Source organism: Dendrobates tinctorius, unplaced genomic scaffold (genome assembly GCF_039654945.1).
Source record: "Dendrobates tinctorius isolate UK_male_01 unplaced genomic scaffold, ASM3965494v1 ptg000060l, whole genome shotgun sequence".
Classification (NCBI taxonomy): Eukaryota; Metazoa; Chordata; class Amphibia; order Anura; family Dendrobatidae; genus Dendrobates; species Dendrobates tinctorius.
The window spans coordinates 37,242,094-37,265,544 of NW_027361728.1; the positions used below are offsets into that span (position 1 = coordinate 37,242,094).

At 48.7% G+C, this 23,451-nt stretch overlaps 1 protein-coding gene across 12 annotated transcripts in view; it reads left to right on the forward strand.

Annotated features, from left to right (window-relative positions):
* Positions 1-22,812: 22,812 nt before the first annotated feature.
* TNIK (TRAF2 and NCK interacting kinase) overlaps positions 22,813-23,451 on the forward strand; it is a 398,627-nt gene continuing 397,988 nt past the window's right edge. For 2 of the 12 annotated variants that reach the window (XM_073578856.1, XM_073578860.1), the window contains exon 1: positions 22,813-23,068. In XM_073578856.1, coding sequence (XP_073434957.1) covers positions 23,012-23,068 — 57 coding nt within the window. In that variant the 5' untranslated portion in view covers positions 22,813-23,011. The remainder of the gene's footprint in view (positions 23,069-23,451) is intronic. The other 10 variants (XM_073578853.1, XM_073578855.1, XM_073578857.1 and 7 more) reach the window with 8 other exon arrangements.

Sequence of the window (23,451 nt, forward strand, 5' to 3'; positions counted from 1 at the left end):
CTGTTGCTGGTCAAGCACTGAAGATTCATTGGAAATTCCCAAAGCCCATAAGATGCCAGTCAAGAGTCAAGGCCCAGCACTGATCCCACCAGGTACAAGAGACATCTATCGCTGGTCAAGCACTGAAGATTCATTGGGAATTCCTGCTCGGGGGTGGATGCCTGCAGTGAACAAGAGGTGCGTGTGAGCTGGGCTGTTGCTTCCAGCACTGACGTACTGTACAGGGGTTGGCCAGGGCTAGTATAAAAGACAGGACAGGGGGTCACTCAATGAGAAAGAGAACCAGTGAGCTTTGCAAGACTTTGTCAGAAGGACTTGCGACCTAGTGGGAAGAACCGGAGACCCCCGTTAAGGCCTGTGCTAGAAGAAACACAACAGTGACTTTCATAGTACTGTGACTACTACCCCTGTTAGGAAGTTGTAAGATTATATAAAAAGAGAGTGTTATAACAGCTATAGTGAACCTGAGAATTCACTGTATACAGTGACATGTTAAAGTTTGGGAACCCCTGTTCAAAATTACTGTTATTGTCAACAGTTAAGCAAGTTAAAGATAAAATGATTTCTAAAAGGCCTAAAGTTAAAGATGACACATTTCTTTTGTAATTTAGGCAAAATATATATATTTTTCATTCATATTATAAATTTTAAAAATTGTCAAAAAGGAAAATGGATGGATGTCAAAATGTGGGCATCATGCATGATTAGTACCTAGTAGCACTCCCTTTTGCAAGTATCACAGCTTGTAGTAACAGATCAAAAGTCTTTCAATTCTTGTTTGAGGGATTTTCATCCGTTCTTCATTGGGAAATTCTTTCAGTTCTGTGAGATTCCTGGGTCGTCTTGCATGCACTGCTATTTTGATATCTAGCCACAGATTTTCAATGATGTTCAGATCAAGGAACTGTGGGGGCCATGGTAAAACCTTCAGCTTTCGCCTTTTAAGGTCTATTGTAGATTTTGAAGATCAATATCCATTTGTAGAAGCCATCCTCTTTTCAACTTCAGCTTTTTTATTCACTGCTGGTGCTATTATTCCGTCCTCAGCTAAATGCACGGGGTTCATATAGCTTATACAGGTAGCTAAACCGCTATACTGGGGGTCCAATAAGAAGACTCTAGGTTAAATCTGTGTTTATTGAACGTGATGGTATATAGATGCACGGTGAAACTACAAATAAGCACATAATGCCAACAATCAGTATAGCTACATAAAAATACATATATACATTACAGATTACCTGCGCTAACAGCTAACCAGGGGAGAGCTTACTAAGGGGGGTCATTTGGACAAGAATTAGATGAAAGAAGAGTGATTACGTACCGACGATGCTGACACAAGGGGAGGTAGAGAAATGAGATGTCCACATGAAGCAGGCTTGGCAGAAAATGGCCGACTGGACAGAGAAAGGGGGCAGTCTTAGACCATGATGCCTTGTAACTTACCCAGGATACATTGGGAATTGGAGGGAATGAATCAGTAAGTACAATGTATGACATCATGCAGTTATATCTTTTGGCCACTAGATGGAGCTAAGGAAACAATAAACATTAGCTAAGGAAAAACTGAACATCCTGGACATACAGCAATATGGTATGTTTTCAAAACAGGTAATTAAGAGTCATCTCTTATGTCGGAGACAGAACACTCCGCCTCTGGCATTGAACGTATGCCACATTACTATCCTCTGAAGACAATAGGTCCAGCTCAGTCACTGGTCTGGGGAAGGACCTAAGACAATCTCCTTTGGCCATCCTGAGTTCGACCTTGCTGACATGGCCATCTTTACTTGGAAATGTAGTAGTCACTAGTCCAAGTGGCCACTGGTTCCGATGGGCCTGACAGTCTTTAACAAGGATGAAGTCACCAATCCGAAGATTAGGCCAGGTAGATTGCCACTTTGTCCATGGCTGCAAGGTAGACCAATATTGTTTGCGCCACCTGTCCCAGAATGTATTGGCAAGATTTTGTATCTGCCTCCATTGGTGCTTGTAGAGATCCTTAGAGTCGAATCTTCCTGGAGGGGCACTGGATAGTCTGTTTTCTGTGTTAGAAGAGTAGCTGGAGTCAATAACAAGGGCTCCTCAGGGTCATTAGGAACTGGAACCAAGGGCCAATCTAATAAGGGACAAAAAGCAAACTGGCACATACAGTGACATAAGAGTGGAAATTCAGCACAGCCCCAGCTGGGGCAGGCTGACCACACAAAAAACTGAATAGACCAAACCAAATTAAATGTGAACATTAGCAAAGACAACTTAGCTTGAGAAGGCAGGAACTGAGCTGGAAACTAAGACCTCAGGAGGCAGGAAAAAATCACCAGCATGGGAATAGGGAGTCGGCTGTCTTAAATCCAGTCTGAGACTCCAGATGTCCACTCCTCTTCCTCATTATCAGGTGGCAGGTATCTGTTAATTAGATCAGCTTCACTACCTCCTGCCACCACCAGAGGGAGCCCGGAAAGAGAACTCACAACTCCTCTGTCAGCACAACCAGCTCCCTCACCAGAAACCAGAGGCAGACCAGAAAATGAGTTCACAACAGGTAAGTCTCGCTGCTCCTTCCTGAATAAGAGTAGAGTCAAGAATTCTACGTACTAGACCAATCATTCATTCCCAAGATCCACCCATGTGTGAGGAGTGAGGTGGGTTGAATGACCAGGTGCAACTTTGGTCATTGATGAACTTCTCGAGAGTCTTATGGTCTAAATTTGAAGGTATGCCCAATTCCTTTGCCGCACCAATGAAGCTGGTACCTCTGTCTGAACGTATATGCTTGATAGGACCACGGTTGGCAATGAAACGTCTCAAAGCGTTGATGAAGCTTGAGGTGTCAAGTGACTCAATGAGCTCTATGTGGACGGCTCTGATTGACAGACAGGTAAACATGACGGCCCAACGTTTACTATTGGCTTGTCCACCTCTCGTGTGACGAGTAACAACTGACCAAGGTCCAAACACATCGAGACCAACGTTGGTAAAAGGAGGGTCTGGGCTGAGTCTATCTGCTGGTAGGTCAGCCATCTTTTGGGTTTGAGTAGAACCACGAAGCTTACGGCAGGTAATACATTTGTAGATGACACTACAGATTAGTTTCTTTGCACCGACAACCCACAGGCCAGCAGTTCTGATGGTTCCTTCTGTGAATAGTCTTCCTTGGTGTTTGACCAGATTGTGGTAGTGTTGCACGATTAGGTAAGCAACATGACATTTTCCAGGAATGATAAGAGGGAATTTCTCCTCAAACTCTATTTTAGCTTCTTTGAGCTGACCTCCTACTCTCAGCAGGCCGATGTTGTCGATGAATGGGTCGAGTTTTCTCAATTAACTGCTCGCAGGCATTGAAGCTTTGTTAATGAGACATTGGATTGCCACAGAGTAGGTTTCTCTCTGAACTGTAGAGATGATGTGGTTTCTGGAAGATTACAAGTTGGAGGTAACATAGGTGTTTTTACAGAGATGCCAAACTTTACATTTTTCTGTATCACAAACTCTGGTGGTCTTGAATGAGCGAGCTATATGAGTCAGGCAGGTAATGGCTCGAGTGACTTCCAACTTGAAAATTTCTGAAATCTCTGGGATCCAAGCTGAATGTCAGAAGCCATTGCATGAAGTGTGGACAACTGAGAAAAGATTTCAGCATCTGAGTCCTCTCCTATCAGTTCAAAGGAGTCTGGACAATGCTCCTCAGTGTACAATAGTTTTGGTCCCGAGAGCCATTTTGTGCTCTCTAGTCGATTTGCGTTGACTGCTCTAGTTGCATGATCTGCAGGGTTTTGGTCCGTGGGGACGTAATGCCACTGTTTTGGATGAACTGACCTCCTAATTCGTAGCACTCTGTTGTTGACATAAACGTAGAATCGCCTGGTTTCATTGTGGATGTATCCCAGGACTACCTTGCTGTCTGAGTAGAACTTGGCTTGTATCAGGTCGATATCCATCTGTGACTTCCGTCTGCGAGTCTGGGCTGCAGTAAGACAGCACCCCGAGCAACCCCGATACCCTTTACCCCTATACAGGGATCTGGATTTACAGCAGAGCCCAGGAGGTGCTGCCTGAATAAGAGCAGCGGACCAGAGCAGGACGGTCGCCAGAAAGGGGTTAAAAAAGGGACCAAAAGCATAGTCAGGAATCCAAGTCTAAACCAAGCGGGAAGCGGAGGTACAAAAACGGCAGACAGTAGCAGAGTCAAATCCAGGCCAAGGTCAGAGTCATAAACCGGGAGGGAGGCAGAGGTACAAAATCGTTAGGCAGTCGCAGTGTCAAAAATCAGGCCAAGGTCAGAGTCGTAAACCAGGAGGGCAGCAGAGGTACAAAATCGTCAGGCAGGAGCAGAGTCAGAAATCCAGGCAAAGGTCAGAGTCAAAGATAGCAATAACACACTAGCACACTGGGGAAACCAAGACTATATCTGGCGGCCTGCAAGACAGGCCCCAAGGTATTTGAAGAATCAGGCTATCCCTCATAGGCTCACAGTCTGATGACGTCATTTGGGCCGCCCCCAGGACCAGGGCAGATGGTGATGCACCAACCCTTTCATGACTGACAGAGGAGCGGAGCCTGCACCCACCAGATGCTGGCGCAGGAGCCCCTTCTCTGTCACCACCACCCACGGGCGAACCTCCCAGTGGTTGAGACCGGAACAGCAGTCCCTGTATCTGACGGCGACGTGACAGTCCGGCGCCTCCCAGTGGCCGAGGCAGGAACAGCAGTCCTTGTGTCTGACGGCGACGTGACAGTACCCCCCCTTCTAAGAGGGGTCTCTGGACCCTCAAAACCTGGTTTGTTCGGGTGAAGCAGGTGAAATTTCCTGATCAACCCCTTGGCATGAATGTCACCAGCAGGGACCCTGGACCTCTCCTCCGGACCGTAGCCCTTCCAGTGCACCAGATACTGCACGGACCCTCTCACTAAGCGGGAGTCAAGGATACCCTGGACTTCGCATTCCAAGGCACCCCTGACCAAAACTGGAGGAGGAGGGGATCAGACAGGACGAATTGGGGAGCGGTACAATTTGAGGAGAGACTTGTGGAAAACATTTGGCAGTTTGAATGACTGAGGGAGTTTCAGACGAAAAGCTACTGGGTTAATTACCTCAATAATTTCGTACAGACCAATGAACCTGGGACCCAGTTTGGCAGACTGCACTTTAAGCCTAATATTCCTGGTAGAAAGCCAGACTTTGTCTCCAACTCCCAGGTGCGGCCCTTTGGATCGCCGTCTGTTAGCAGCCGAAGCTTGTCTAACCTTAGCCCCTTTCAAGTTTGTGCTCACTTCTGACCAAATCGTCTTTAACTGATGTATAGATCTTTCTACCCCAGGGAGCTCTGACATCTTAGCAGAGAATGAACGAAAGCGTGGGTGCAGCCCAAGATTGCAGAAGAAAGGGGTAGTCATGATGGACTCCTGGTACTGATTATTCAGGGCGAACTCTGCTAACGGCAGATGTTCCACCCAATTGGACTGATTATCAGACACATAACAATGGAGATATTGTTCCAGAGCTTGGTTGGTGCGCTCGGTTTGACCATTGGTTTCAGGGTGGTAGGCAGAGGAGAAGGACAATTCAATGCCAATGCGTTTGCAGAATGCCCTCCAAAATTTTGAAACGAACTGGGTACCCCTGTCGGACACAATATTCACAGGAGCGCCAGGCAGTCGTACGACATGAATAATGAACAGTTTACTTAGGGTTTCGGAATTAGGTAGTCCAGACAGAGGAACGAAATGACACTGCTTACTGAACCTGTCCACCACCACCCAGATACACGTCTTCCCTTCTGAGGGCGGTAGGTCAGTAATAAAGTCCATGGAGATGTGGGTCCATGGACCCTCGGGGGTAGGCAAGGACTGGAGCCAGCCAGCAAGGCGATTATGGGGAGACTTAGCGCGAGCACAGATTTCACAAGCCATTACATAGTCCTTACAATCCTTTATTACAGTTGGCCACCAAAAATTCCTGATCACCAGTCTGATGGTATTATTGATACCTGGATGCCCTGCAAGGACGGAATCATGTGATTCCTTCAGAACTTGCAGGCGGAATGTGGTCGGAACAAACAATTTTTGGGGAGGCGTAGTGTCAGGGGTTTGTTCTGGGGATCTACGGATCTCCAGAAGATCCAAGGACACAGCCGAAATAACAATCCCGTTGGCCAATATTGGAGCTGGTTCAGAGTCCTCGGCCTGTGAGGGGCAAAAACTTTGAGAGAGGGCATCAGCCCTTACATTTTTAGTACCTGGTCGAAAAGTGATCACAAAATCAAATCTCGAGAAGAACAAGGCCCACCTTGCCTGTCTAGGATTAAGTCTTTTTACTGATTCCAAATAGGTCAGGTTCTTGTGATCCGTGATCACGGTGATCTTATGTTTCACACCTTCGAGGAAGTGGCGCCATTCCTCGAAGGCCCATTTTATTGCCAACAGTTCCCGATTCCCTATATCATAATTCCTCTCAGTGGAAGAGAATTTTCGGGAAAAGAAGGCACATGGACGAAGTTGAGTGAGGGATGCCGTGCCTTGTGATAGCACTGCTCCTACTCCAACTTCAGAGGCATCAACCTCTACAACAAAGGGGCGGTCTAGATCAGGCTGGATCAATATTGGGTTAGATGCAAAACATTATTTTAAAACAGAAAATGCCTGAAGTGACTCAGGCTTCCAATTAACCACATCCGCCCCTTTCCGAGTCAAATCCGTGAGTGGTTTAGCGATCTCTGAAAAACCTTTGATAAATTTGCGATAATAGTTTGCAAACCCTAAGAATCGCTGCAGCGCTTTAAGAGACTTGGGTTGTACCCTTTCCTTAATGGGTTGGATCTTGTGAGGATCCATGCGAAACCCTTTAGCTGAGACAATGTATCCCAGAAACTGTACCTCCTCAGCCATAAAAACGCATTTCTCTAATTTGGCGAATAGAGAATGTTCTCTAAGCCTCTGGAGGACAGAACAGACATGTTGAACGTGTGTCATAAGATCAGCAGAGTAGATCAGGATGTCATCCAAATAAACGACTACATATACCCCACAGATATCTCTGAAGATATCGTTCACAAAATTTTGAAACACAGCAGGTGCGTTACTGAGCCCAAACGGCATTACGAGGTACTCAAAGTGGCCAAGGGGTGTGTTAAACGCGGTCTTCCACTCATCTTAAATGGACAAGATTATATGCTCCACGGAGGTCAAGCTTAGTAAACCAACGGGCTCCCAACAGCTAAAAAGATCAGGGATAAGTGGAAGCAGATACTGGTTTTTTACAGTGATTGCGTTTAATTCACGGTAGTCAATGCAAGGTCTGAGACCACCATCTTTCTTTTCCACAAAAAAGAACCCAGCTCCAACAGGTGAGGTGGATGGTCTAATAAAACCCTTATGTAAACTGTCTGCTATGTAGTCTTTCATGGCCTGACGCTCTGGACCAGAGAGATTAAATATTCTCCCCTTTGGGAGACGAGAGTCTGGTATCAAGTCTATGGGGCAATCGTACTCTCTGTGAGGGGGTAATTTCTCTGATTCCACTATGGAAAAAACATCCTCATAATCTCTAAATGCATACGGTACAAAGGGAGGTTTGATTTGAACTTGGTTCACCGATAGCGATATACAGTTGTCCTGACACTGTGGGCTCCATCGCACAATATCACCAAGATGCCAGTCTATGACCGGATTATGTGTTCGCAACCATGGCATACCCAAAATAACTGCAGCTGATAAATTATCAATCACAAAAAATGACACATGTTCAGCATGTAATGACCCCACTGACATTGCTATTTCTGTAGTAGCAAACTCCACTCCACCCTGGACAATAGATGTGCCATTAATCGCAGTGGTTTTAATAGGGGCATTAAGCCATAGTAGTGGTACACCAAGCTTCTTTGCCACCAAGAAATCCATTAAGTTTCCCTCAGAACCACTATCCACATAAACCTCCAAACACAGAGATTTTTTAAGGTATGACAGAGTGATGGGTAATAAAACTTTAGCCGCACCTGCGGGCAATACCTGAGCCACTGGGCAGGCATGACCAGAACAGGAGATTGTGACGGAACCATGGAGGCACTTCAGGGAATGCTTCACATCCATCACCATGTCCTCCGATAGCGTGGACAGCAGGATCACCTTGGGCTCAGGGATGCCGGCCATGTGAGTGGATCATGATATGTCCTGCACCGGAAGGCTCAGGGGGGGCATTACAATGGGAGCTGGGCTGCTATAGTATCTTTATAGAATCTTTCTTTCTCACTCTGTTTCTTTCTCTCTAATCTTTCTTTCATCTGTATCTTTCTTTCTCTCTGTTCTTTCTTTCCCCTCTTCCTTTCTCTCTCTCTGTTCTTTCTTTCTTTCCCCTCTTTCTTTTTCTCTCTAATCTTTCTCTCTGTTCTTTCTTTCCTCTTTCTTTCTCTCTGTTCTTTCTTTCCCCTCTTCCTTTATCTCTCTCTCTGTTCTTTCTTTTGCTATGTTCTTTCTTTCTCTCTCTAATCTTTCTTTCTCTCTGTTCTTTCTTTTCCTCAGTACCAGTCAGTGTGCCCACAGTACCAGCCACTATGATCAGCAGTGCTAAATGGGTGTGTTTTGGGCATGGACATGGGTGTGGCTAGTTGTGAAATGGGTGTGGTTGGGCGTGGCCTAAAATTTGCCACTGCGCGCCGCAGCCTTTGTCCCTCTTTCCCTTCTTCAAAAGTTGGGAGGTATGAAGAAGGGCTGCAACTGAAGCGCAGCGTAGGACACTGCCACTCGACGACAATGCCAGAAAGCAAGCAAAATGTCGGATGCTAGCATAGCGGTGCGGTGTGCACAGTGGCTTAAGGCTTGCCACTGACTGGCGCTGACTGCTAAACTAATTCCCTATCCACATGCGTAATATCAGAGGGAAGGGGTTTTATAATGAGTCAGTCACCAGAAACATACATCCGTCACCATTCACACATAGCAAGTATAGTCTAATGTATACTAGCGCATGGCCGAACGGTCATGCACGCTTTTTATAGCCGTGCGGGACCTTCCAGATCTCCGAGATGGACCAATGAGATCTGGAGCAGGACCTGGGCATATGACTCCCGATCTCCAATGGGAGATCGTCTCGTGAGCATGCCCAGTAGGAGCACAGAGGAACTTAGTCTCTGGAGCGGTCTGCTGCAAAGTAATCTCCTCTGCAGTAGATAGACAGCAGGAGACCGCGGAATTTGAGGCTCTGGATTCCTGCAGAGCAGACAAAGAAACCTGACGCCTAACATCTGAGACCGTTACACAAGTCTTGTGAAGGGAATGCTTTCATGAGTTCTTGGCTGTTTGAGGCTATTTTGTGAAGCCTGAGGTTAGAGCAAGCAAACATCTCTTGGGCACTCTTGAGAAGACTGATGGCAGTCTCATTTGAAGGCATGGCTTTCAGACAGTCATCAACATAAAAGTCTTTATGAATTGTCTGACATCTGACCCGTATTCTGTTTCTCCTTCTAGAGCTGACCTTTTGAGTCCATAGATGGCGACTGCAGGAGAAGGGCTATTGCCAAAGATGTGCACTCTCATGCGGTACTCTGTGACTTCTTTAGTAGGATCATTGTCTCTGTACCAGAAGAATCTTAGGAAGTTCCTGTCTCTCTCTCTCACAAGGAAACAATGGAACATTTGCTGGATGTCAGCGATGAAGGCAATGGAATCCTTACGGAAGGGCATAAGTACTCCCAGTAGTTTGTTATTGAGATCTGGTCCTGTCAGTAGAACATCATTCAGGGAGACATCATCAAACTTAGCACTGGAGTCGAACACCACTCTAATCTGGCCTGGTTTCTTAGGGTGGTATATTCCAAACAGGGGTGGGAACCAGCATTCTTCAGAGTGGGAGCTAGTTCTGCATGGCAGTTCTCAAATATCTTTGACATGAAGGAGAAGTGATCTCTCATCTCTGGCTTCTATTGCAGATTATGTTTGAGAGAGGAGAAACATTTGAATGCCTGATCTTTGTTGTTTGGTAGACGTGGTCTGTGGGTTCTGAAGGGAAGAGGTGCGACCCAGCTGTTGGTCTCATCTTTTGCGAGCCCTTTGTCCATTACCTCTAAGAACAACTTGTCCTCTACCGACATTGCTATTTTTCATTCTGTGCTTTGTTTGTGTTTCAGTTAGTGGGTGGCGTGAACATTGTCTTACAGACTTGTTCACACTTGTGCATGTCACATGTGTTTTTAATCCAGTTTTTCGTGCTTATGCATGATTTGAGGGACCCCACCCCTCTCTTGTGTGACATGCACAAAATGAGCTGTCTCACGCCACAAGCCCATACAGGTAAGCGCCTGTCTTAATCCTGCTCATTTAGACACTGTTCACATGTTCAGGTTTTAAATATATTAGATAGGGACTGCTTCGATAGGGGTTACCTTGACGTGGTGGAGCAGCTTGGCATATATTTTTTTGCAAAAAAAGTATCGACTAAATACCCTGTATTAGTTGTCATCTTTTCATCAGCACTTGCTGACTACTATTATATGTCTTACTGCAAGGTATTTTTGCATATTTTTCATTCTGTGCTTTGTTTGTGTTTCGACATTGCTACTTGGTTGTCTTGCTTAGTTAACTGGAAGACTGTACACCCCAGCTGATCCTCATAGCTTCCTGACACCATACTGCTGTCATGAGTAAAGTCTTTTAAGTGATTGGGTAGTTGGATGATGTGTGGTAGTTCCTTAACATGGAACTCATTGTTGCAAGGTTGATACAGAGATGGGCGCCCTTTCTCCAGTGTATTTGTTAGCATGCTTGTCACAGAAGATGGGGCGTGCATGTGTCCCAAGCATATGTTTCCTATTATGACCCATCCTAGGTCTAGCTTTTGTGCATAGGGAGCATTGTTGAGTCCACTGATATGACTTCTCACTTTATGAACCTACAGGATGTCTCTTCCCAACAGCAGTATTATCTGTGCCTGAGGGTCGAGTTCCGGTATGAGGTGTGCTATGCGTTTTAAGTGAGCATGATGGATTGCCACATCTGGTGTAGGGATTTCAGACCTGTTGTCTGGGATCTGATTACACTCGATGATTGTAGGTAGTGGCAGGCAGAATTGTCCGTCTAAGGACTCAATTTGGTAGTCAGTGGCTTTCCTGCCCCGTTGTCACAGTACCTGCACATGTCTTTAATGAGTAATGAGTGCTTGGTCCTTTAATGTTGAATCGGTCAAAGAATGTTGATCTGGCCAGGGATCGATTACTTTGATCATCCAACATAGCATGCAGTCTCACAGCTTTGTCTCTATGGCCCTTTGGGTACACTCTGACGAGGCATATTTTTTAACAAGACCTACTGTCTATTGTCCCTTTACAGACTTCAGTACATTGTGAAGTGATCTCTGGTGTAGCTGCATCAGTGCTCTTTTCCTCCCCGCCATGCTCACTGTCAGCTGGCGTGTTCTGTGCACTCCATGGAGCTGGGCCAGGGTGTAGGGCAGTGTTATGATCTGTGGTACCACATTCTGTGCATTGTCATGTCGGACGCTGTTCACACCACAGCATCCGGCAGGCAGAGGTAGTTCCACCTCCAGCCACTATAGCCTCAGTGGCGCCGGCCTGATCTTCAGGCTCTCGGGGGTTAATCCTGCTGGAGACCAGGTTGGATGGTTAGTCACGCCCACGGTCTTTAAATAGTCATGCTGGCCTATGGGCGTCGCCGATTATAGCTTGTGTTTCATACCAAGTGGTTCCGGTCTGGAGTGGAGGTGTTCAAGAGAGAGAGATTCATATCTGGTGTCGTATGATCCGTCGTTATCCTTTCTCCTTCCCATATTTGTGTTTAGTTGTGCCCTGTTCACATTACTGTTTATTCCTGTGTGTGTGCGGCGCAGTGCAGTTTAAGTTCTCCCTGTCTGTCATTATTTGTGTGGGAGCTTTGGTGGTGACTTCTCACTGGGTGGAGGGTGGAGGGTTAAGTGCAGGGCTGAGCAGGAGATAAGGAAAGGTCGGAGGCTCAGGCATTTGCACCTTCAGCAAAAACCCTGGGTTGAGGGTCAGACAGGGTTTCCCCTAGTAAAGGGACACCACAGGGGCCCCGGGTCTTGCAGCCTTAGTTGAACTTAGCCCCCGTGACATTATAATCGGCCCACATTTTTCAGGAGTCCATGGATCCATTAGATTCCATAACCCGCCAGTTGGCGGCGCTGTCCATACAGGTCTCCGAGTTGAATGGGGCAGTTCAGCAGCAGGGCCTGGTAGTAGCAAAGGTGCAAACGGCATCTGCAGGTATCGGTGCAGAGCCGAAGTTTCCGCTGCCAGAACGATTTTCAGGCGATCGCAGCAAATTTGTCGTATTTCGGGAGGCCTGCAAATTATACTTCCGCATGCGGCCAATATCCTCAGGTAATGAGGCCCAGCGAGTAGGGCTGGTGTTGTCATTACTGAGTGGTGACCCCCAAGCATGGGCATTTTCCTTACCACCTGACTCTGCTACATTTCATTCGGTCGATAATGTTTTTTCTGCCCTCGGGCTCATTTACGATGACCCTGACCGACTGGCTCTAGCGGAATCTAAAATCCGCGCCCTCCGCCAGGGGGAGCGCTTGGCAGAAGACTATTGTTCGGAATTTCGCCGCTGGGCTGTAGACACACAGTGGAATGACCCAGCACTGCGGAGCCAGTTTATTCATGGGCTATCAGGGAGGGTGAAACAAGCCCTCCTGATGTATGAGACTCCGGCATCATTGGAGTCTGCCATGAGTTTGGTGATACGTATTGATCGCCGTTTTCGTCAGGGGGCACAGGAGACGCTACCTCTGGGGGAAAACAGAGGTGCAGGTGTGGTTGAAGTAGATGAGTCCCCTGAACCTATGCAGATTGCTGGCGTGGCACAGGTTCGGCCTCGCGCTCCGGGAGTCCGGAAGTCCGGAGCATGTTTCTACTGTGGTAAAGGTGGTCATTATGTTAACGTTTGCCCGGTACTACCTAAGAGGGTCACACCGGCGGAAAACTGTTAAGCTCAGAGGGTATGGAGGAGACCCAACTGAGCGTATGCATATCCTCCATGATGGTATCTCAATGTATGCTCCCTGCCAAGGTTATTGTCGCCGGCAGAGAGCTACCTATATCAGTGTTTGTGGATAGCGGTTCCGCCACCAATCTCATAGATGAGGAGTTTGCACACACCGCCGGGTTTAAGATTGAAAAACTTCCTCACCCCATACAGGTGGTGACAATTAATGCTGTTCCCCTCCCTCAAGGGGAGATTACTGAGTTTGTGGCAGAGGTGAAACTCCACATTGGGGTCCTACATTCTGAGTCGGTTACATGTAGGGTCCTCCGTAATCTCCCAGCTCAAATGGTCCTGGGTTTTCCATGGCTGTCCAGGCACAACCCGGTAATTGATTGGAAAACTCAGGACATAGTACAATGGAGTGGTTTCTGCCAAGACAATTGCTTGGCCACATGTGTGTCCGCCGTGACGCCCAGCCTGCCGGAGGCTTTGCAGGATTTCGCGGATGTTTTCTCTGAGAAGGGTTGCTCAGAACTGCCTCCACATAGAGCCTATGACTGTGCTATTAGGCTAAAACCCGGGGCCAAATTACCTAAGGCCAGGATGTTTAATATTTCTGGTCCTGAGAGACAAGCTCTGAAAGACTACATCGCGGAGAGTCTGAGCAAAGGTCACATCCGGCCTTCGTCCTCGCCTGTAGCCGCGGGGTTTTTCTTCATTAAGAAGAAAGATGGGGGGTTACGCCCGTGTCTGGATTTCCGAGAGTTAAACCAGATTACTATCCGTGATCCCTACCCAATGCCGTTGATCCCGGATTTGTTCAACCAGGTAGCGGGGGCAAAATGGTTTTCCAAGCTGGACCTCAGGGGGGCGTATAACCTCATAAGGGTCCGTCAGGGGGATGAGTGGAAGACGGCGTTTAACACTCCTGAGGGTCATTTTGAGAGTCTGGTTATGCCGTTTGGGTTGACCACCGCGCCTGCCGTTTTCCAACATTTTATTAATGATGTCTTTGCTCATGTCCTGGGGAGATTTGTGATTGTATACCTGGATGATATCCTCATTTATTCTAGCGATCGGGACACTCATTTGCAGCATGTTAGGCAGGTGTTACAGTTGCTCCGGGAGAACCAGCTCTATGCTAAGCTGGAAAAATGTTTATTTTTTGTCCAGGAGTTGCCCTTTTTGGGATATATTGTGTCCGCAGCTGGTTTTAAAATGGACACCGCTAAGGTGCAAGCGGTGTTGCAATGGGAGAGGCCGGAGAGTCTGAAAGCACTCCAGCGGTTCCTGGGGTTTGCGAATTATTATAGGAAATTTATAAAACACTTTTCGACTGTCGCCAAACCGCTCACGGACATGACAAAAAAGGGTGCCGATCTGGCGAACTGGCCTGAGGTGGCTATACGTGCATTTGAGCGTCTGAAGAATAGTTTTGCTTCAGCCCCCATTCTGGTGCAACCAGACGTGTCTAAACCTTTTGTGGTAGAGGTTGATGCGTCGGAGGTGGGAGTGGGGGCAGTACTGTCTCAAGGCTCGTCCTTGAGCGAGATGCATCCATGCGCCTACTTCTCCAAGAAGTTGTCGCCGGCCGAACGGAATTATGATATCGGCAACAGGGAGTTGTTGGCCATCAAACTGGCTTTTGAGGAATGGCGACACTTCTTGGAGGGGGCGGCTCACCAGGTCACAGTTATCACCGACCATAAGAATCTGCTCTACCTGGAGTCGGCCAAGCGTCTGTCTCCTAGGCAGGCTCGCTGGGCATTGTTTTTTACTCGTTTCAATTTTCTTGTGACGTACCGTCCCGGGGCTAAAAACACCAAGGCGGATGCTTTGTCTAGGTGTTTTCCGGGGGGAGAACCTCGGGAAGAGCCGGTACCCATCCTCCAGAAAGGGGTAGTGGTCTCGGCTCTCACGACTGAGGTAGAGGCGGAGATTGCCGAGGCCCAAGAGGAGGTACCACCAGGACTTCCCGCCAACAAATCATTTGTACCCCTGCATCTTCGGCCTAAGGTGTTGAAGGAACACCACGATTCGGTACTGGCTGGTCACCCAGGGGTGAAGGGCACCTTAGAGCTGGTATCGCGTCGTTTCTGGTGGCCCAAAATCCGGCAGGACGTGGTCTCGTACGTGGCAGCTTGCATCACGTGCGCTAGGGCTAAGTCACCCCGAACCCGTCCTGCTGGCACGCTACAGCCTCTGGGGGTACCCAATAGGCCATGGACAGAAATCTCCATGGATTTTATCACTGACTTGCCAGCCTCGGCAGGGAACACGGTCATCCTGGTGGTGGTTGACCGTTTTTCAAAGATGGCGCATTTTGTGGCGTTGTCCTCTTTGCCCAATGCTAAGACGTTGGCTCAGGTATTTGTGAAGGAGGTGGTCAGACTCCACGGAATACCGTCTGACATAGTATCTGATAGGGGTACGCAATTTGTGGCGAGGTTTTGGAAAGCTTTTTGCTCAAGGTTGGGGATCAAGTTGTCACATTCATCGGCGTTTCATCCACAGTCTAATGGACAAACTGAGCGCATGAACCAAAATCTTGAACAGTATTTACGATGCTTTGTGTCCGACAACCAGGAGGAGTGGTCTACTTTCCTTCCTCTGGCCGAATTCGCATTAAATAATCACCGCCAAGAGTCATCAGGAGAGTCTCCATTCTTTTGTGTGTACGGTCAACATCCTCAGTTTTGTACCTTACGTCAGGGTGACTCCGGGGGTGTCCCGGAGGAGGATCAGCTAGGAGCCCAATTGTCATCAGTCTGGAGGCGGGTGAAACAGCGTTTGTTGAGCATGAGTGCCAGGTACCAACGGGTGGCTGACAGTAGACGCGTGCCAGGTCCGGACCTGTGTGTGGGTGAATGGGTGTGGTTAGCTACGAAGAACATAAAACTCAAAATCCCTTCTTTAAAACTGGGTCCAAGGTTTATTGGGCCTTTTAGGATTTCTGCCATCATTAACCCAGTGGCTTATCGGTTGGAACTTCCCGCAGTGTACAAGATACACAACGTGTTTCACAGGGCTTTATTGAAAAAGGTGGTAGGCTCTGTGGACACAACGCCGATGCCACCTCCAGTCATGGTGGATGGCGAGTTAGAGTTCGAGGTCGCCAAGGTAGTGGACTCTCGAGTAGTACGCCGTACTCTTCAGTATTTGGTGCACTGGCGGGGGTATGGTCCAGAGGAGAGGTCTTGGGTTCCAGCCTCAGACATACATGCGGATCGGCTGGTCAGTTCTTTTCACCGTCGTCATCCGGACAAGCCGGGTCCTATGAGTCTTGAGGGCCCTGGGGTCCCTCGTAGAAGACGGGGTACTGTCATGTCGGACGCTGTTCACACCACAGCATCCGGCAGGCAGAGGTAGTTCCACCTCCAGCCACTATAGCCTCAGTGGCGCCGGCCTGATCTTCAGGCTCTCGGGGGTTAATCCTGCTGGAGACCAGGTTGGATGGTTAGTCACGCCCACGGTCTTTAAATAGTCATGCTGGCCTATGGGCGTCGCCGATTATAGCTTGTGTTTCATACCAAGTGGTTCCGGTCTGGAGTGGAGGTGTTCAAGAGAGAGAGATTCATATCTGGTGTCGTATGATCCGTCGTTATCCTTTCTCCTTCCCATATTTGTGTTTAGTTGTGCCCTGTTCACATTACTGTTTATTCCTGTGTGTGTGCGGCGCAGTGCAGTTTAAGTTCTCCCTGTCTGTCATTATTTGTGTGGGAGCTTTGGTGGTGACTTCTCACTGGGTGGAGGGTGGAGGGTTAAGTGCAGGGCTGAGCAGGAGATAAGGAAAGGTCGGAGGCTCAGGCATTTGCACCTTCAGCAAAAACCCTGGGTTGAGGGTCAGACAGGGTTTCCCCTAGTAAAGGGACACCACAGGGGCCCCGGGTCTTGCAGCCTTAGTTGAACTTAGCCCCCGTGACATGCATTTTACACTGACCTTACAATCCTTGGCGAGATGAGTGGTAGATGAGCAGCACTTGTAGCAGATACCGTTCCCTTTCAGGAAGCTTCTTCGATCAGGCATAGGTTTTCCTCTGAAAGCTCTGAATTTCAGGAGAGGATGAGGCTTCTGGTGAAGCGGGCACTGCTTGTCAGGTTCTTGTACCTTTGTCTCTGATTGAGAGCGGCCAGCAGACCTATAATTGGAACTTGGAGAAGAAACATAAGTCTTGTGCACTGCCACAGATGTTCTGTGTGGGTTTGCAGCTGGTGGTGGTGCGGCATATGACGATGTAAAGTCAAAGCTGGGATCATTTCTGATTGCCGCTTGTTCGTGTATAAAGTCTACAAAAACGGAGAAGGGAGGGAATGAAACACTGTGTTTGTATTTGTACGTGGAGCCACGTGTGAGCCACCTCTCCTGTAGATTGTAGGGCAACTTTTGGACTATAGGGTTAACACCTTTGGCTGTGTCGAGGTATGCAAGTCCTGGTAGGTCACCTTCACATTTGGCAACTAGGACCTCTTGTAGCAGGTCACCTAGCTCTCTAAGTTTTGGGAGACCTTTGTTAGATATTTTATGAAAGTCATCGATTCTTTTGAACAAGGCTCTCTCTATTACCTCTGCAGAGCTGTAACACTCATCTAGCCTCTTTCAGATCTCTTTAAGGCCTATTTGAGTGTGGTTTATATTAATGTCTCTTGCTGCGTGTTTGACTGACTCTTCTCCCAGGTATTTGACTAAGAGGTCTATCTCCTCCCTGTTTTTTAGCCCCAAGTCTCTAGTAACATTTTGGAAGGAAGCTTTCCAAGCTCTGTAACCTTAGGCGTGGTCAGTGAATCTCATGAGTCCCTGGGCAACTAGATCACGTCGTGTGAAGATCCTAGCAAGTTCTGATGTGAACCGGTTGTCAGCAGAGTATACTGGTGATTGGTCACCCTGATAGTGATGTGAGGTGCGTTCATACCTGTTAATATACTCAGGGTGGCACCAGCCGGTGTCATATTGCTTCGGTCTGACATGCGGTGTGTCAGCAAGGTGATTCATGTTGGTTACCTGGTGAGGGGCAAGGAAGACAGGAGAGTTGCTTTGCTTCACATTTTCCTGGAGCTGAGCCTCATGATGACTCTCACTCGTTTCACTGGATGTGTCGTGATCTTGGTTATAGTTTGGATCAGGAAGTTCATTAACATATTGAGATGTGCGTTGTGGTGAATCTTGCAGCGACAACTTCAGACTTGACGTACTGCTGCGACTATGCAGCTCAGGGTTGTGTGCGGCTTCCAGTGCTTCTGCTTCGGCCAATGCTGCAGCAGCCTCTCTTTTTACTGCTAGGCTCTCTAAGGCGGCATCCACATGTGCCTTCTCTAGTTTAAGTTGTATCTCTTCTTCAGCATACCTTGCTTGCATTTTGGCGGCTTCAGCGTTTGCGCGTGCAATGGCGACTGCGCTGCCGATGGATACTGTCTTTGAGGAGACGGATGTAGCAGATTTGGCCTGTGTGATTTGTGGGACATGGTGTCTTAGAGGGATGCTTGGCTGTGCAGAGATTGCTGTAGCTGTGTTAGTCTCTGTGTAGCCGGTGACTTGAATCTCACTAGATGGATTTCTGCAGCATCACTAGTTACTGCGAACTGGATGGAGGCTCTTCTCTCTGTATTCCCACTAGCCGGAGAGCCGTCGTTTCACTAGGGTCCTGCAAGATGGAAAGCTCCTCTCTGTATTCCCACTAGCTGGACAGTCGTCGTTTCACTATTCCGTCCTCAGCTAAATACACGGGGTTCATATAGCTTATACGGGTAGCTAAACCGCTATACCGGGGGTCCAATAAGAAGACTCTAGGTTGAATCTGTGTTTATTGAACGCGATGGTATATAGATGCACGGTGAAACTACAAATAAGCACATAATACAAACAATCAGTATAGCTACATAAAAATACATATATACATTACAGATTACCTGCGCTAACAGCTAACCAGGGGAGAGCTGACTAAGGGGGTGATCTAGGACAGGAATTAGATGAAAGAAGAGTGATTATGTACCGACGATGCTGACACAAGGGGAGGTAGAGAAATGAGATGTCCACATGAAGCAGGCTTGGCAGAAAATGGCCAACTGGACAGAGAAAGGGGGCAGCCTTAGACCATGATGCCTTGTAACTTACCCAGGATACATTGGGAATTGGAGGGAATGAATCAGGAAGCACAATGTATGACATCATGCAGTTATATCTTTTGGCCACTAGATGGCGCTAAGGAAACAATAAACATTAGCTAAGGAAAAACTGAACATCCTGGACATACAGCAATATGGTATGTTTTCAAAACAGGTAATTAAGAGTCATTTCTTATGTCGGAGACAGAACAGCTATGTTTGCATCAATAATTTGTTGAAATTTCTTTGAGTCCAATCTTCCCTCTACCAGTGAAATGTTCCCTGTGCCATTGGCTACAACACAACTCCAAAGCATAATTTATCCATCCCCATGTATGTTTAATGGTTGGTGAGATGTTCTTTTCCTGAAATTCTGTACCCTTTTTTCCACACATACCTTTGATCATTGTGGCCAAAGAGTTCTATTTTAACCTCATTGGTGACTTGTTTCCAAACTGCATCAGGCTTGTTTATGTCAGGGTCCTGTCAGCGCTCAGGCAGACATTACCTGGGATGCTGAAAGTAGCAAGCAGTGAAGGACCTACGATCATGTGACCGCAGGGGGCGGCGCTTAGCGTCCTGCTGGAGAGGAATGCCGGATTTTACTACAGGGATCCTCGAGTCAGACAAACGGGGGGTCATACACGGAGAGGGCGGTGCGGTACCAGAGGGATAAGCAGAGAGTAGTCAGAACGTAAGCAATGAGTCATACACGGAGATAGCAGCACAGTACAAGAGGGGCAATCAGAGAATAGTCAGGACCTAGGCAATGAGTCAGAAACCAGAGAAGCAGATACACAGTACAGAATCAAGGGACAAACTCACAACAGGGGACAGAACCGGGTCAGAACCATATAAGCAAGCTAGAAGACAATCAGAAAGCACAGGCACACAGGGGTCACCACACTCGGCCAAAGGCAAAAGTATAACTGACGGGGATTGGAGTTTCCCAGGGTTATAAGAAGCTCTCCTTGAACCAAAGAGAGGCCACAATAATTAACCCCAAGCGTGCAGGTCAAAGCCTGCACTGGTCTCAAAACATTAACCCCTGATGTGCAGGTCAAAACCTGCACTGGGATCATGACAGTTTAGATGTTCTTTTGCATATTTCTGACACTGAATTTTATCGTGAGGATGCAGGAGAGTCTTTCTTCTGATGACTCTTCCATGAAGGTCATATTTGTGCAGGTGTAGCTGAACAGTAGAACAATATACCACAACTTCAGAGTCTGCTAAATGTTTCTGAAGGTCTTTTGAACTCAAGCGGGTGGTTCTGATTTGCCTCTCTAACAATCCTACTAGCAGCTCTCACTGAAATTTTGCTTGGTCTTCCAGACACTATATTGACCTCCACTGTTCCTGTTAACTGTTATTTCTTAATTACATTTCGAACTGAGGAAAAGAAAACTTGAAAACGCTTTGCTATCTTCTTCTAGTCTTCTCCTGCTTTGTGGGCCTTCACCGTTTTCATTTTTAGATGCCTAGGCAGCAGCTTAGAAAACCCGAGGGCTGCTGGGTTTTCTTGGCACAAGGTTAGAAAAGGCTGGGTTTTCATAAAGCTGGGAAATTTGCATCACCTGACCTTTAGCGATGATGGTGAACAAGCCATAGCCCTAATAGGCTAACTAAGGTCTGAGAACATGCAAACAAATCTCCAAGGGTGTCCAAAATTTTGCTTTTTGCAATTTTTAAAGTGTAAAAAAAAAAAGATACTATATACTGTATATATTGCCTAAATTAGAAAGGAACTGTGCCATCTTTAACTTTAGGCCTTTTAGAGATAATTCCTGTTCACATTAACAGTAATTTTGACCAGGGATGCCCAAACTTTTACATGCCACTGTATCTAATATTGCATATTGCATGCTGTAATTATTCGGCTTTGCACTAGTCACCTTTTCCACAGTTACCCCATTTTCCCGCCACGCAAAAGAAATAAACCATTTAATTGATAACTTCCACCTTATCATTGTCTGTGCGTTGCACGTGGTCATCTGCTTACACTTTAAGGCATGGGTATCTCAGGCCCCCGGCCTCGATGATCTTTTATCCAGCCCCGGGTAGTTCCCAGGGGTCGCAGTGCTTGAGCCGACAGCTATATTTTGACAGATTTTTAATTTCTTTTCACTACTGAATGCTGAGGTAAGGGCAATAAAAGACTACATCCTGACACCACTGTGTGGCATCAGGACGTTGCTCGTGGGCGCAGCGTCAGGACGTAGCTCGTGGGCGCAGCGTCAGGACGTAGCTCGTGGGTGCAGTGTCAGGGTGTAGCTCGTGGGCGCAGTGTCAGGGTGTAGCTCGTGGGCGCAGTGTCAGGGTGTAGCTCGTGGGCGCAGCGTCAGGGTGTAGCTCGTGGGCGCAGCGTCAGGGTGTAGCTCGTGGGCGCAGTGTCAGGGTGTAGCTCGTGGGCGCAGTGTCAGGGTGTAGCTCGTGGGTGCAGCGTCAGGACGTAGCTCGTGGGCGCAGCGTCAGGGTGTAGCTCGTGGGCGCAGTGTCAGGACGTAGATCGTAGGCGCAGCGTCAGGACGTAGCTCGTGGGCGCAGCGTCAGGGTGTAGCTCGTGGGTGCAGCGTCAGGGTGTAGCTCGTGGGTGCAGCGTCAGGACGTAGCTCGTGGGCGCAGCGTCAGGGTGTAGCTCGTGGGCGCAGTGTCAGGACGTAGATCGTAGGCGCAGCGTCAGGACGTAGCGTCAGGACGTAGATCGTAGGCGCAGCGTCAGGATGTAGCTCGTGGGCGCAGCGTCAGGGTGTAGCTCGTGGACGCGTCAGGACGTAGCTCGTGGGTGCAGTGTCAGGACGTAGCTCGTGGGTGCAGTGTCAGGACGTAGCTCGTGGGTGCAGTGTCAGGACGTAGCTCGTGGGTGCAGTGTCAGGACGTAGCTCGTGGGTGCAGTGTCAGGACGTAGCTCGTGGGTGCAGTGTCAGGACGTAGCTCGTGGGCAGAGTAGCGCACAATTTGTACGGCCCCCAAGGATGGTATAAATATCCAAATGGTTCTTGGCAAAGAAGAAGATTCCCCACCTATGCTTTAAGGACCCCAAATGTTCAAATGCCCACTGAACGCAATACTGGTCACACTGTGAATGAGGGGATTAGGGAGTGCCGACCAGTGGGGATCAGGGGAGCCCCAGAATAGGACATGTGGGTAGTGATTGGGGTAACTCCTCTTTCACATCAGTGATTTCTCTGCAAAAAAACCAGACCAACGTCCATCACTTTGGTCAGTGGCATTTTTCGGCATTTTTTACCATCACAGTTAAGTTGTTTTTTCTTGCATGCAAAAAACAAAACACTCACTAGCGGTGTCTCCAGCTTCTCCTATCGGTCAGCGGACAGAGGGACGCGTGCTGTCGGTGAAAATCTGCCGTCTGAACGAAGCCCGAGTGTAATCTCAGATATGATTGGCAGAGGCGTGAGATCACAGCGTCAGTGCCTACGATCTGGCCATACATTGTGGCCCACCATCACTGTGAATGGCTCCTACCGCTGCGCCCCTGTGAGGCCAGGGTGGCCCTGAGCCCCTCTGATCTGTAGCTCTCAGCCTTTGCAGACCCCATTCAGGTTTTAGCACCTGGGAGGCAGCGCTGGGTGAGGGCGTGTCCGTGTGTGCAGCCCCTGTGATCACCCGTGTCTGTGGTGCCCACCAGCACGCGGCAGGCAGGGCACAGCGCTGCACATTTCTCCCCAGCAGGGGGCACACCTCCCGCGTCTGGATCCTCCCAGGAAGCGGTGACAGGCGGCTCCGAGCAGCAGCCGCTCTCCATCCCCGTGCTGCTGTGTATGAGCCTCGTTATTCCGGTGCACACAGCAGCCTCAGCATGTCCTGCATCCATCCTCCCCCACGTCCCCGCTGATAGAGCCGCCCCTGCTGCCGATCACCTCCCCGGCTCTGGGAAGCACAGGCGACTGCTGGAATCACAGAGCTGACAGAGGAATAGCAGAGACGAGGAAACATGGCGAGCGACTCCCCAGCCCGCAGCCTGGATGAGATCGACCTGTCAGCACTGAGGGTAAGACATGGCATCCATCACTGCGAGCGAGGGGCAGGCTCCGGGATCTGCCATTGCTGGAGCCATCTGTGCCCACAGCCATTGTATCACAGTGATGGGATCTGCCCGACATCGTGTGCCTGCAGTGTGGAGGGAGCCCGGGCTTTGTATGGCAGCAGGCGCACGGCTCCTAGCGGCCCATCGATGAGATGTTCGGGCCCCTGCCCCCCAGGCCCCTGTCCCCCCCCCCGGCCCCTGCTCCTGCCCCTGTCCCCCCAGGCCCCTGTCCCCCCCCCGGCCCCTGCTCCTTCCCCTGTCCCCCCCGGCCCCTGCCCCCCCGGCCCCTGCCCCCCAGGCCCCTGCCCCCCAGGCCCCTGTCCCCCAGGCCCCTGCCCCCGGCTCCT